General features: G+C 48.9%; 1 protein-coding gene across 1 annotated transcript in view; it reads left to right on the top strand.

The window, feature by feature from the left end:
- Positions 1-1648: 1648 nt before the first annotated feature.
- PHACTR3 (phosphatase and actin regulator 3) overlaps positions 1649-14620 on the top strand; it is a 620674-nt gene continuing 607702 nt past the window's right edge. The window contains exon 1 of the mRNA XM_086932651.1: positions 1649-2040. Coding sequence (XP_086788777.1) covers positions 1929-2040 — 112 coding nt within the window. The 5' untranslated portion in view covers positions 1649-1928. The remainder of the gene's footprint in view (positions 2041-14620) is intronic.

A 14620-nucleotide genomic window follows, 5' to 3' on the forward strand; every position in this document is an offset into this window, starting at 1 on the left:
GGCGCGCAGGCGCACTGCCACCTGTCCCTCAGAGGCCTGGTTAGGGGTGGGTGGGAGAGGTGCCCCGTGTGGAGAGGGCATGTTCACAGCTGCAGTGCCACCTGTTCCTCACGCAGGCAGGGGCGTAACGCGTAGGGGTTTGAGCCGGGGCAACGCTGAAGGTGTCCCAAAACTTCAGGGGGTCCCATTGAGCCCGAGGCCAATGTAAAGCTATGCAATTTGGGATATTCAGGTCATCCCATTCCACGGGGGGGGGGGGGGGGGGGGGTCTCATAATTTTGTGTTACTGCGCTGCCTTGTGCCATCCTGTGTGGCACTCACGCCGCAGCAGGAATCGTGCTGCAGTCTGTTCACACCTGCAGTGCCCGCTTCCGCAGGCATGGGTCATACGTTGTGCCCTCAGAGGCCGAGGCTGGCTGGCACCGTCAGCTCAATGCAGAGGTCACCGTCGCCCCCGCAGTGCAGCGCTATAGAGGCGCACTTCAGGCAGCACGAGGCGGGCACTGGGTGTGTGGGCTCAGAGGGGCAATAGAGAGCTTCACGGGCAGTGAGTGAGGGGTGAATACTTGCAGCACTGTGGGCATTTTTCAGGTGGGGTGGAAAATGTATGGGTGGAGACAACTATGTTGGAGAAATTGGCATGAGTGAACATACCACGGAGAAGGGGCTGCTGTGTTAGTGCTGTTTGGTCATAATTAGGGGAAACTGAAACCCTGAAAATCAGAGGGTCTGATGAAGCAGGGACTGGAAGGGGCGTGGGCGGCAGCGTTTGGTGTGATGAGAGGCGGTGGTGCTGCGGCGGTGCATGCTCAACAGCCGGGGGTGCTGTCCTTTTCCGCCCACTCGCATTTCCCCTCACAGACCTTCCTCCCCTCACTGGCACCGGAGGGGTGATGTTCGCGGACCTTACAGGGGGCGCGAGCTCTGACGTGACGCCCCCTCCTCCCAGCAGGTAAATGGATGTGGTCCTCCGGAGGGGGGTCTCTGACGTCACGCCGCCCCCGTCCCCCGCCTCGCGCAGGGGATGCTGGTAGAATCCCAATGCCTCCATCAGATGCTCGGAGCTCCGCAGCACAGAGAGCCGAGCCTCCCCCGGAGGAGTGTGGGACCCCCGCAGCCCCGGGGACAGGACTGGCTCTGTCCATCCCAGGGAGGAGGAGGGAGCCCCGGCAGAAGATGGTGCAGAGCCCAGCCCCTCTGATTCCCAAGGCACTGCCTCCCCCCCCTCCGACACTGGCCATTGCTGCCCAGCGCTGCCTCATTGCATAGCGCCCCCCCAACACTGACCTGACAGGGTGGGCATCCCACTGCCCGGCACTGACTACCCCAGCACTGACTACCCCAACACTACACCTCTATCACTGAGGTCCCTGCACTGACCCTCAGCCCCGATCATCCTCAGCAATGACCCCCCAACACTGACACCCCCAGGTCTGACCTGGGAGCCCTGACTCACAATCCGACCTCGAGCACCGCCCCCACCATCACCACAGGCCCCCCGACCCCCAGCAGTGACACTCCCAACTCTCACTCTCTCCTCATCTCTGACTTATAGAACATTATACGACCCTGACTGCTGCCCTCACCACGAACCCTCACCGCTGCCCTCACCACGAACCCTCACCGCTGCCCTCACCACCAACCCTCACCGCTGCCCTCACCACGAACCCTCACCGCTGCCCTCACCACCAACCCTCACCGCTGCCCTCAGCCGCCCAGCTGTGACCCGCAAATTTGGCACGCACCCCCTCATTTAAAGATCCCAGTACTGCCCCCCCCCCCCTGCACTGTGACCTTCCAGCGCCCCCTCTTCCACCACGGACCCCCACAGGACGGTGACGTGGGCGGCTTACACCCTCTCTGCCCGTACCTGGGTCCCCCGCCTGCTGCCCCTTCCCTTCTCCCCGCCGCCCATCCTGGGGCTCTCCATGGCCGCAGCAGAGGAGGGGGTCTCGGGATACTTCATACCGAGGAGCAGGTCCCAGAGCGACCCCAGCGCCCTCCATCCGGACACCGCCTCCGAGTCCGGGGACAGTCCAGGTAAGGCTCAACCGCATGCGGCACAAGGTGTGGGGCCAGCGCCGGGGTAACTGTGCGGGAGAAGGGCGCATGTTTATTCACTGAATCAGGGGCAAGATCGTCGTGCCACGGGTCACTGGGCAGGGTAAGCGCGCCGTTAGGTGCCCTGTACCCATGTATAGTCAGCCTCCTGCATCAATGTGCTGGGTGGCGCCTATGACCAGTCTCTGTCATCAGTGGGCAGGATAAGTGTGCAGGCCCATGCCTCAAGGTGCTGGTTCAGGGCCCTGCACCAATGTGCATTGTCAGTGACTGACACCACTATGCAGTATAGACGTGTGCGGTCAGAATGAGGGTGCAGCTTCACCCCTGGAGTCAGTGTGCACGACACGTGTGCAGATAATGCTGTGAATCACTGTGTGGGATAAGCATGCTGGTTCGTGGCCTTGCACCAATGAGCAGGGTGAGTCCCGGCCATCAACGTGCATTATAATTGCGTAGTGATTGTCTCTGGAATCAGCGACCAGGCTAAGGGTGCAGGTTCAGTCCCTGGAATTGGTGTACATGATAAGTGTGCAGGTTCAGTCCCTGTAATCAGTGTGCGAAATAGGTGTGCAGGTAAGTGTGCCATGCATCATTGTGCGGCTTAATAAGTGTGCTTCATGGTCTTGCACCAATCTGCAGGATCAGTCCCTGGCATCAATGTACAGTATAAGCTCTTGGGGACAGTCTCTGGAATTAGTGTACATGATAAGTGTGCAGGTTCAGTCCCTAGAATCAGTGTACATAAGTGTGTATGTTCAGTCTCTGGAATCAGTGTACATGAGTGTGCAGGTTCAGTCCCTGGTATCAGTGTACATACATAAGTGTGCAGGTTCAGTCCCTGGAATCAGTGTACATAAGTGTGCAGGCTCAGTCACTGTAATCAGTGTGTATATGTGTGCAGGTTCAGTCCCTGGAATCAGTGTACGTGATAAGTGTGTAGGTTCAGTCCCTGGAATCGGTGTACATGATAAGTGTGCAGGGTCAGTCCCTGGAATCAGTGTACGTGATAAGTGAGCAGGCTCAGTCACTGGAATCAGTGTACATAAGTGTGCAGGTTCAGTCCCTGGAATCAGTGTGCATGATAATAGTGTGCTGGTTGAGTCTCTGGGATCAGTGATCAGGATGTGTGCAGGTTCAGCCCCTGGAATCAGTGTACATCATAAGTGTGCAGGTAGGTGTGTCTTGGATCATAGTGCGTGGTACGTGTGCAGGTAGGTTTGTCATGGATCATTGTGCACGGTAAGTGTGCCAGTTCATTCCCTGGAATCAGTGTACATACGTGTGCAGGTTCAGTCCCTGGAATCAGTGTAGATAAGTGTGCAGGCTCAGTCACTGGAATCAGTGTACATAAATGTGCAGGTTCAGTCCCTGGAATCAGTGTACGTGGTAAGTGCACAGGTTCAGTTCCTGGAATCAGTGTACATAAGTGTGCAGGCTCAGTCACTGGAATCAGTGTACATAAGTGTGCAGGCTCAGTCACTGGAATCAGTGTACATAAGTGTGCAGGTTCAGTCCCTGGAACCAGTGTAGATAAGTGTGCAGGCTCAGTCACTGGAATCAGCGTACATAAGTGTGCAGGCTCAGTCACTGGAATCAGTGTGCATGATACAAGTATACTGGCTCAGTCCCTGGAATTAGTGTACATACGTGTGCAGGTTCAGTCCCTGGAATCCGTGTACATAAGTGTGCAGGTTCAGTCCCTGGAATCAGTGTACATAAGTGTGCAGGCTCAGTCACTGTAATCAGTGTACATAAGTGTGCAGGTTCAGTCATTAAGAATCGGTGTACATAAGTGTGCAGGCTCAGTCACTGGAATCAGTGTACATATGTGTGCAGGTTCAGTCGCTGGACTCAGTGTACGTGATACGTGTGCAGGTTCAGTCCCTGGAATCAGTGTACGTGGTAAGTGTGCAGGTTCAGTTCCTGGAATCAGTGTACATAAGTGTGCAGGCTCAGTCACTGGAATCAGTGTACATAAGTGTGCAGGCTCAGTCACTGGAATCAGTGTGCATAAGTGTGTAGGTTCAGTTCCTGGAATCAGTGTACGTGATAAGTGTGCAGGTTCAGTCCCTGGAATCAGTGTGCATGATAATAGTGTGCTTCTTGAGTCTCTGGGATAAGTGATCAGGATGTGTGCAGGTTCAGTACCTGGAATAGTGGGCATGATAAGTGTGCAGGTAGGTGTGTCATGGATCATTGTGCTCGGTACTTGTGCAGGTAGTTGTGTCATGGATCATTGTGCGCGGTAAGTGTGCAGGTTCAGTCTCTGGAATCAGTGTACATAGTAAGTGTGCCGGTAGGTGTGCCATGCATCATTGTGCGCCGTAAGTGTGCAGGTTCAGTCCCTGGAATCAGTGTACATAAATGTGCAGGTTCAGTCCCTGGAATCCGTGTACATGATAAAAGTGTACAGTTTCAGTTTCTGGGTTCAGGGATCAGGATGTGTGCAGGTTCAGACCCTGGAATCAGGGTGGCATTACCAGTGTACAGGCAAAGAGCTGGTGGCAGTACCAGTGTACAGGCCAAGCGCTGGCAGCAGTACCAGTGTACAGGCCAACAGCTGGTTGCAGGACCAGTCTACAGGCCAAGAACTGGTGGCAGTACCAGTGTACAGGCAAAGGGGTGGTGGTAGGACCAGTGTACAGGCAAGAGCTGGTGGCAGTACCAGTGTACAGGCACAGAGCTGATGGCAGAACTAGTGTTCAGGCCAAGAGCTGGTGGCAGTACCAGTGTACAGGCCAAGAGCTGGTTGCAGAACTAGTGTACAGGCCAAGAGCTGGTGGCAGTACCAGTATACAGGCCAAGAGCTGGTTGCAGAACTAGTGTGCAGGCCAAGAGCTGGTGGCAGTACCAGTGTACAGGCCAAGAGCTGGTTGCAGAACGAGTGTGCAGGCCAAGAGCTGGTGGCAGTACCAGTGTACAGGCCAAGAGCTGGTTGCAGAACTAGTGTGCAGGCCAAGCATTGATTGTACGATTAGTGCGCAGTCTGAGCATGGACGGCACAGTCAGTATGCAGGCTGACACATGTTGAAAGATAATTGTACAGACTGAGCATTGATGGTACAATCACTGTTCTTAGAAGGTCAGCGTGCAGGCTGAGCATTAATGGTCAGTGTGCAGGCTGATATATGTATGGTCAGTGTGCAGACCGAAATTGATAGTAGGATCAGTGGTTTTGTAAGGTCAATGTCAGGGGGCTGAGCATCGATTGCACAGTCAGTCTGCAGGCTAAGCACATGTGGCAAGGCCCACTCAGATCCCATCTCCAGCTGCTCTCACTGGTACCCAGGCATATCTGCCTCCCAGGCTGTGCCCATCTGAAATTAATTAAATTATGTTGCGTTTTTCTATAGCGCCAACTTAGGCCAGGGTCATTAGAGCGCTTCACAAGAGAACAGCGGGCCAATTATGAGTCCAAGCTGTTGTACGACAAAAGTTAAGCATAAAAGAACAAGAACAGACTGGTCATATCAATAAATGGAATGCGAAAATGCGTTCATTGCTTTCTTCAAACTGCCTCTGAAATAGGGGGATTTTTAGTTCTTTTTTAAGGGCGGCAAAACTGCAGAGTGTGCATAGAGCTGATGGGAGGGAGTGTCACGTCCTTGTTTCACTGCTAGAAAAGGCCTGCTTCATAAAGCTTCTTGCCAGAATTTTGGCTGCTCCTTAAGAAGGGATTCAACATGTTTCGATCCCCGTTCAGCATCAGAGAGCTTCAGCGGCTCATCCAGACGGGAAGGTGAAGAGTTGAGAAGGACTTTATGAGTAAAGCATGCAGCCTTAAATTGAGTTCTTGCTTTCATGGTGAGCAATTGTAGGGTACGAAGGATATGAGTGATGTGGTTGGATTTCTTGTGGTCTGCAGTTGGTGAAATGCTGCTCTCAGTGTTCCCAGATCAGCGTTAGAGAGATCAGAAAGGAGTGAATTCCAATAGAACAGTCCAGAGAGGACGAGCACCTACCTGGATTACCGACTTTACTTCTGCTCTGGAATAAACTGTCTTCTGAGCTGGTGGCGAGCGCTCATGGCCATGGCCCAGATTTTCTTTAGAAGGTTTAGGCAGTTTTAAAGGATAAATAAGAGGGATCTGGCGTTCTTCACAGCAGGCATTTTGCATTTAGGGGAGAAAAGGATTCCAACTACTCAGAAGAGGAAGGCTGGATTTTTTCTGTGAGGTCTTTAGAAATTTTGTTTTTGTTTGGTTGAGTTTTAAATGGTGGACAGCCATCCTTTTTTGGGTTCTGATTACAGGGATGGAGAGCCGGAGGATGTTGGTAGGGGATGAAATCGACAGATACATCTGCGTATCATCCGCAGACCCAGGATATAGAACTCCAGAGTTTCTTAGAATCTCTCCAAGTGGGTCAAAGAAGAGATTAAACAAAGTTGGGGATAGAATCGAGTCTTGTGGAACTCCTTCTTTGAGGCTGGTTTAGCTAGAGAGAGAGCTCTCTGTTCTCATTACTTGGGATTGACAGATAGGAAAGGGAACCAGTTTAGGAGAGCTCCATCAGTCCCCATCTTTCCTATAGGATCTTAATCAGAGCAAGGTGGACTGTATCGAAGGTCACTGAGAGGTAAAGAAGCATAAGTAGGCAGAGCCGGCACTAGGCATGGGCAGTGTGGGCAGCTGCCCAGGGGGCCTCGCACTCAGCCCACCAGCATGGGGCCTGCACACGTGGTGTGTCCTGTTGTTTCCCTGGCGATCTATTTTAACCCCTTCCATGCTGATGACGGCCCCGTCCGTCATGCATCACGGTGGGCGTGTGCTGATGACGGCTGGGGGCCCTCATAAACCCGCCCACTCATTAAAACGACCACACAGGCGCAGAATCGCGGCCGCATCCAAGGGGTTAAAGAAAGGTGTCACCTTGCAATTAAGGTCCATTGGAGGGGCCCCCTCCCTGGGCCTCTCAGGGATGGGGTCTGGAGGCATAGGGGAGGGAGAAGCTTCCTCAATTGCAAGGAGATCAATTCACAGACACTGCGGGACTCCCATTATCCAGCATGTTGGCGCCCCCACAGTTTTAACTTTTAGCCCACAAGCAATTCTTATACTTATCAGACTGAAGGTGTGAGAATTGCTTGTGGGCTAAAAGTTAAAACTGTGGGGGCGCCAAAATGCTGGACAATGGGCGTCCCGCAGTATCTCTGAATGGTCTCCTTGCAAGGGGCCACTTATCTAAATTAGAGGGGCCTCGCACATTCCCTTACAGCCCAGGGCCTCGCAAATCCTAGAACCGGCCCTGCAAGTAGGCAGAAGTCACATGTGTCAAAATAAGCTGCTGCTGCCACGCTTCCCATTACCCAACTACATACACGGGACCTAGGAATCTTCCGCCGGCCTGGGCAGACGTGGTTCTCTTTCATGTTTCCTGTCTTGCTAACATCTTCTTGTGCTTATTTTTTAGTCACAATATCAGTTAAACCTAGAGGATCCAAAATCTTGTGTACTGTGCATGGGGAGGTGTGGGATGGCGTGCTCGTTGATGTTTTGGGCATCCTGTCAGTAGCTGAGAGGCACTGACATTGACCTTGATGGAGAGAAAGAAAAAGCAACATTGGCTGAACTTGGCTCTGCGGGGGGCTCAGTTTGTGGATGAAGGCCCTTCCCTAACTGCCCGCTGTGGAGTAAGAATAGTCTTAGCATCTCACTGGGGTCTAGCGCGTGTCCCTTGTGAACGGGCAGGTAGTCCCTAGATTCGAGAGACAAGGGTGGTCTTGGCATAAGACTGCTGAGGTCTCCGTACCACCTCTCTGTGAACTGTTAATCGCTTGAACCTCTTCTCTGTCTCCCTTTATCTCAGTCCCGCTCACCCCCACATGCCTCAGTAGACTGATGGGTGCATAAGAGCGCACAGGAATACTTTTATGAATATTTATTTCTAAGTTGTTACAGTAAATGTTATAAAATGTAACGATTTACACTTGTGTTGTTTCCATGGATGGGCACTTTACTGTTCTTGTCTCAGTTTTTTATTCTGTTCTTTCCACAACTACTAAGTTTTGCAAACACTAGTTAAAAGCCAGCACTTGTTTCATCCTGTAAGTGTTCTATGCCTTCAAGCGGTTTCAGGCTCAACAGTCACAACTTGAACGTGTAGTTTCTAACTTTTCCACTGACTTGATGTATTTTGTCTGGTGTTTTACAGCTGACCATTAGCATGCTGCTCGTAGTAGTAGGTGTATGCCTATCTCAGCGTTGGTGGTATTCTGCCTACTCACCATGTGATATCTGCCACCCTACATGTCGCCGTAGCCGCCCTGCTCCACTCCAGATACCTTTCACTGCATATCTATCTCCTGTCCTCCCTATACATTTCACCGACATGTGACTATATCTGCATGCTCTATTTTTGCAGCCTCTCACCGTACGTCTTGCTGTATCCCACCTACTCCACTCATGATATGCCTATCCCACCTGGCACTGTCCCCTGTCCGCCTGGCTTCCGGTTTCTTGCACATTTTTTGACATCGCCTTACACTGTATCCAGCAAGCTTTGTTGCTTGTCCCTTGCACTCTCTGCGTTACTTTGTCTTGAAATCCTCTACTCCTTCTATTCATTACATAGTTTTGTTACGCACCATCATGTCACCGTACTGCCATATCACAATGTTCAATTACACATGCACGAGAGGGACCAGTTTAGAGATTGTTGGATGCTTCCTTGAAGTTGTCGAAAGCTGAGAAGGTTGGATGCTTCCTTGAAGTTGTCGAAGGCTGAGAAAGTTGAATGTTTCCTGGACGTTGTCCAAGGCTGAGAAGGTTGGATGCTTCCTTGAAGTTGTCGAAGGCTGAGAAGGTTGGATGCTTCCTTGAAATTGTCGAAGGCTGAAATGGTTGGATGCCTCCTTGAAGTTGTCGAAGGCTGAGAAGGTTGAATGTTTCCTGGAAGCTGTCCAAGGCTGAGATGGTTGGATGCTTCCTTGAAGTTGTTGAAGACTGAGAAGGTTGGATGCTTCCTTGAAGTTGTCGAAGGCTGAGATGGTTGGATGCTTCCTTGAAGTTGTCAACGGTTGAGATGGTTGGATGCCATTGTTAAGGGGCTGTAACTTTGAGCAAGTTAGGCCAGCGTTAGCCTACTTGCAAACGCTTGGGTCCAAAGTTGTGTGCTTTGGGGTAGCTAGTTATATCTCAGGGGCCATCAGGCGAAGGAACAAATTAAAGTTATAGAGCTAACGGTCTTCTCCTTTTTTTTAATCGTATTATGAAAAATTGTTTCTTAAATGGAAAACCTGTGTGTGACAATTTTGTTTATGAAATACTGATCTTTTTAATGGAAAACTTGCTATGTGACAAACCTTTTAACATATTTATTTGAACGCCAAGTGCCTTTTTTGATGGTGAAATGTGATATATCTGGCTTATGAATTGTACTAAATGTTTGTTTATTTAATGTGTTATTGATATCATGAAATTTTTGATCTGTGCTTTGATGGTTTTAAATTTTAACCGAATAAAGCAAATGTTTGACTTGGTTGGATGCTTCCTTGAAGTTGTCGAAGGCTGAGATGGTTGAATGCTTCCTTGAAATTGTCGAAGGCTAAGAAGGTTGAATGTTTCCTGGAAGTTGTCCAAGGCTTAGAAAGGTTGGATGCTTCCTTGAAGTTGTCCAAGGCTGAGAAGGTTGGATGCTTCCTTGAAGTTGTCGAAGGCTGAGATGGTTGGATACTTCCTTGAAGTTGTTGACGGCTGAGATGGTTGGATGCTTCCTTGAAGTTGTCGAAGGCTGAGATGGTTGGATGCTTCCTTGAAGTTGTCGAAGGCTGAGATGGTTGGATTATTCCTTGAAGTTCTCGAAGGCTGAGAAAGTTGAATGTTTCCTGGAAGATGTCCAAGGCTGAGAAGGTTGGATGCTTCCTTGAAGTTGTTGACTCTGAGCGTGAACCCAGGTGTTGTTCCAGGGCTGCGTCCCAAGATGGGATCCTGGACCCTGATGGTTTTTGCCTCCATATTTCTTCTGGCTGAAATTGACTTGTGTGAGGGAACCACCATTTCTTGAGCAGACATTTTGTACCATGGTGGATTGCATAGCCATTTTCTGGAACCAGTTAGGGCCTCTTCCTTTTTAGGCTTTGCATTTGGTGCTTAGGACTTTAAATGTTCCACTTGACTCAACTAGAAGATGTTTCATAGCTCTTTTTTCCAGCAACAGTCTATTCTGCCTAGTTTTGGACCCTCTGCAGTTTTAGAAGTTCTTTTTGGAAGTACCAGTGTAAACTCTTATACTTAATACTGAAAGAGTTTGGGGGCTGATCATCCCTGTGGAATCCTACCTGGTGGCCAACAGAGGCTGGCATATGCCCTATGCTATCCTCCAAAGTTAAGAACTTGGGGATCATAGTCGACGAACAACTGGGCCTTGCGGCCCAACTTTAACCGCGTTACCTCCACTTGCTTCTACACCCTGAAGTTACTCAGGAAGGTACTTCCGTTTATTCCTTGGGAATTACGGAAAACTGTGGTAGTGGTGTTAGTTCTATCCCAGCTAGACTACTGCAATGCCCTCCTTTTGGGCATTGCCAAGGCACAGAAATCTAAATTGCAGTCTATTCAAAATGCTGCTGCACGGCTTTTGCAGAACATCCCCAAAGGTCAACCTACGTCAGATGCCATTAAGTCATTGCACTGGCTTCCAATACAGTAGCGTTTAGAATTTAAGGCCCTATGTCTAACTCATAAGACACTTTATGGTGGAGGGGTTGCGGACCTTCGTAAAATATTTCATTGGTACGCCCCACAAGAAATCTTAGATCTGCAAATTCAGGCCTTATTGCTGCCACAAAAGTTTGTAGAGCCAGATGGGGTGGTAAGAGCTTAGCTCATGGCGTTGTTAGACTGTGGAACCAACTACCTATCACAGCCAGACTCCAACCAAACATGACAGTGTTCAGGAAGCTAATAACAACTTGGCTGTTCCCCAGGACCTAAGGTGTCTGTTTAGTCGTCATTGGTCCTTCCTCTCTTTTTTTTCTCTTACTTCAGCGTCAAGATGCTGCGGCATTCGTGCGCTCTATAAATGTCAATCCAATCCAATAGACCTGATTCTTAATGTGTACGGGCAGGTTTTTTGGCCGCTCTTAGTTCCTCACTCCCTGCATGTTACTATATCCTGTCTGCTCCACCCATGTATCCTTGCACCCTGCATGTTACGGTATCCTGTCTGCTTCACCCCTGAATCCTTGCATCCTGCATGCTACTGCATCCTGCATGCTCCACCCTTGGATCCTCACACCCTGCATGTTACTGCACCACGCTTGCTCCACCCGGAACCTCACACTCTGCCTGTTACTGTATCCTTCCTGCTCCAGACCGGATCCTTACACCCTGCATGCTACTGTATCCTGCCTGCTCCACAGCGCATCCTCACACTCGGCCTGTTACTGTATCCTGCCTGCTCCACACCGGATCCTCACAACTGTTACTATATACTACCCTCCCTACACCTAGATTCTTGCACCCTGCATGTTACTGCACCCTGCTCGCCCCACTCTCGGGTCTCTGCACCCTTGAAATTACTGTATCCTATCCTGGCCCCTCCACTCCAATTCCTTGAATTCTGCATGCTACTGCACCCTGCTCGCACCACTTCCGGTTCCTTGCTCCTAGCACCCCACATACTCCATCTTCATGTACACTCCTACCCTATCCATTGCATATAGGTGATTGTTCACACGTTTCTTTGAAAGCATAGATCTCATGACAGGAGCCAGCACACTGCAGAGCAAGAAAAAAAAGATGCGCCCAACGTGCGCAGTCAACGCCTGTCACCATGGGTACGCGCGCGCACACGCACACAGATCCGCCATTGTGTTGTGCACCGGGGCTCATGTTGAGTGTGCAGCAGCAGAAGAGAACAATGGGCCCAAATCTTGCATAATAAGTGCGCTGTTTCTCAAAACAATGGACCCTCGTCCGGGCCTGGCGCAGCCTCGCGTCACCGAGTGATTTATAAGGCCATTTGCTGCGGTGCTTTCCGTGTTTGCGATTCGCCTCTCTCTGACAGAGAGCCTCGCCTGACAGGAGGGGACGGGGCGCGTGCCTGTTATTTATCACCATGGAGACCAGGAAGCAAAGTCAATCTGCTGCTCTCTCAAGGAAGCAGCGCCGGCTTCCGTCACAAGCGCCTCGGCTTCTAATGAGCGGGGCCTGCTCGCCAAGAAGCCAGGGGCCTGCTCGCTCGCTCGCTCCCTGCCCTTTGTCCGATTGATGAATGAGCGCACGCCGCTCTATGCTAGTCTTTTTATTCACTCTATTTTAGAACTGCGTCATAGCCCTCTTGCGTCATTCCTATATATTATATAACCAATAGTAATCCATCCATAGGCAAATCTCAATATTCCAATAATGCAGACCTCTCACGTTTTCGAGGTTCTTCGGAGATATAACCCATACAAACTTTGATCCTTGATGATGTTACAAAACATGCATTTATTTATTTTAATGTAGCACGGGCTGTTATCCAGCAAGGGGTGTCAGAGCGATTTACTTGTACAATAGAGGTTATATAACATTTATTTTGTTAGTCAGATAGAGGCAAATGTATGATCGTCAAAATATATACATTGGTGTGCCTGGGGCGCACGGTCAGTGTTGCGTATTAATTCTAAAACTAACATAATTTTTCTTATTTCTTGAGGACCAGAGGCCACAACGTTTTTGAGAACTGCAAAAGTCTATTTGTTACAGTATAGATGGGTGTATGTGTTGAAGTGTGATCTGTTCCACTTCGTGCCTAGGTGCTTTTGGGTATGAATCATCCAGGTTGTTTATTGTGGGACCCCGATGTCTCAGTGTGTGTGCCATTCTGGTGCTAGGAAGCCATATTTGTTCTAGTGGGACTCTGAATTCAGTAGGTCTTCGGTTTGTACCAATTTCATATTAGGGGTCGTTTGATCAGACAGTGGCGTTTCCTCATCTACTACCTAGATATAGTATAGGGTATTACATTTATCTATATTCGCTCAGTTGTTGAGTGAAGCTTCATAAAGGGGTGGTCCCCTATTTTTTTGGGATTTATCCAGAGAGTAAGCTACTGGGGAAGGTACTAGCAGAAACTGTTGGACCAGTATTTTTTTTAACCCCCCGTTTGAAAACTTTCAGAGAGGGATTAGTTTTGATTGAATGGGGAATGTTGTTCCAGATCCTAGGGGTGCATCCAGAGAAGGTTTGGTTTAGGGTTCATTTTCTTTTGTAGGGAGGTATTTCCAGTAGGAGGTTGTTGTTGCTTCGCAGGAGGCGTTGGCTTCCTGAAATGGCCAGTTTTTCGTCCAGCTAGATTAGAGACTTTCCGTGAAGGGCTTTGTGAATAATGCAGATCAGTTTCAGGATACTTCTTGCTTCAATGGGTAGCCATTTTAGTGAAATTAGGATTGGTGGGATGTTGTCAAATTTTCTTATGTTTGATGCAAGTCTAGTTATTTTTATTTTAAAGAAACAAGAGCGACCCATACGTCCTTGTGAGCCGGGTTAGCACTTAAGCAAAAAAACAATGTTCACATGGAACTCATTTAGCCAAGCAATACAACATCTGCAAACATAGCTAATTTGCTCAGATTTAATCTCAGTCAAAAATATCCATTTATGACCTTCCGAATTGGGTCTCGGTACAATTTATCTAAGAGTATCTTTACAAACTACTTTATGAGAATTCTGAAAAAAGCCCAACACAAAAATTAGTCAAGATAGTGCTTACTTCAGCCGAAGTAAGTGAAATTTATTCTGCAGTCACAGTCTGTACCACAGATGTATTACCTTATACATGAAGAAATTGGAAAGTTTGCATTAGTTGCACATTAGGAGTGATTTGTGAGCCCCAGTGAAGTGACCATAACCTATCTTGGTGAGAACTACGTGAAAACATATGAAAAAGCAAGGAAACAGGTCATTGGTAAACTTCAAAAGGACGAGCTATACACAATGGATAATGAATCATTCAGGCTCTCTCTTTTGTTTAGTGGAAGTCTAGTGGCGGAGTGGAGAGCAGCTTGTAGGGGAGCAAGATAGAGTTTTGGTAACCCAGTTAGAAGAGCATTTCCATAGCCTAATCTTGATTAAACAAGACATTGAACCCACTTGTCTGACGTTCTAGGGAGGAAGGAAGTGTTTTACTCCTTGAATTAATCGGATTTGAAGTTGTGCTCTTTTGGCTATACTGTTTATGTGTGCTTGCAGTTGAAGGGATTTGTCCAGGTAGAAACTGTGTGATATTGTGCAGCCTACAATAGATGATTGGCATTTGAGGATGTTGGGACTGGCATAATGCTGCTGGGGGGAGAGATCAGTAAGAATTCTGTCTTTTGTGTATTCAGTTTTAGGTGTTGTTGGGATATCCATTGTTAGAAATTGAGTTTTTGGTTAAGAGGGATGAGAACCCATCTCAGCTGGAAACCACAGTCCCTTTCAAGGTGAACCACAAAAATGCACTAAATTAACCTGTGCGTAACCCTCCAGTAGCTTGGCACAAAAGCAGTCATGCTTAACAAAAAGGCAATGTTTGAAGTAATTAGGCAGCACTTAAACAGTAATAAAGTAAAGACAGAACATAAGATAAA

This window comes from Lissotriton vulgaris, chromosome 7 (genome assembly GCF_964263255.1).
Source record: "Lissotriton vulgaris chromosome 7, aLisVul1.2, whole genome shotgun sequence".
Lineage (NCBI taxonomy): Eukaryota > Metazoa > Chordata > Amphibia > Caudata > Salamandridae > Lissotriton > Lissotriton vulgaris.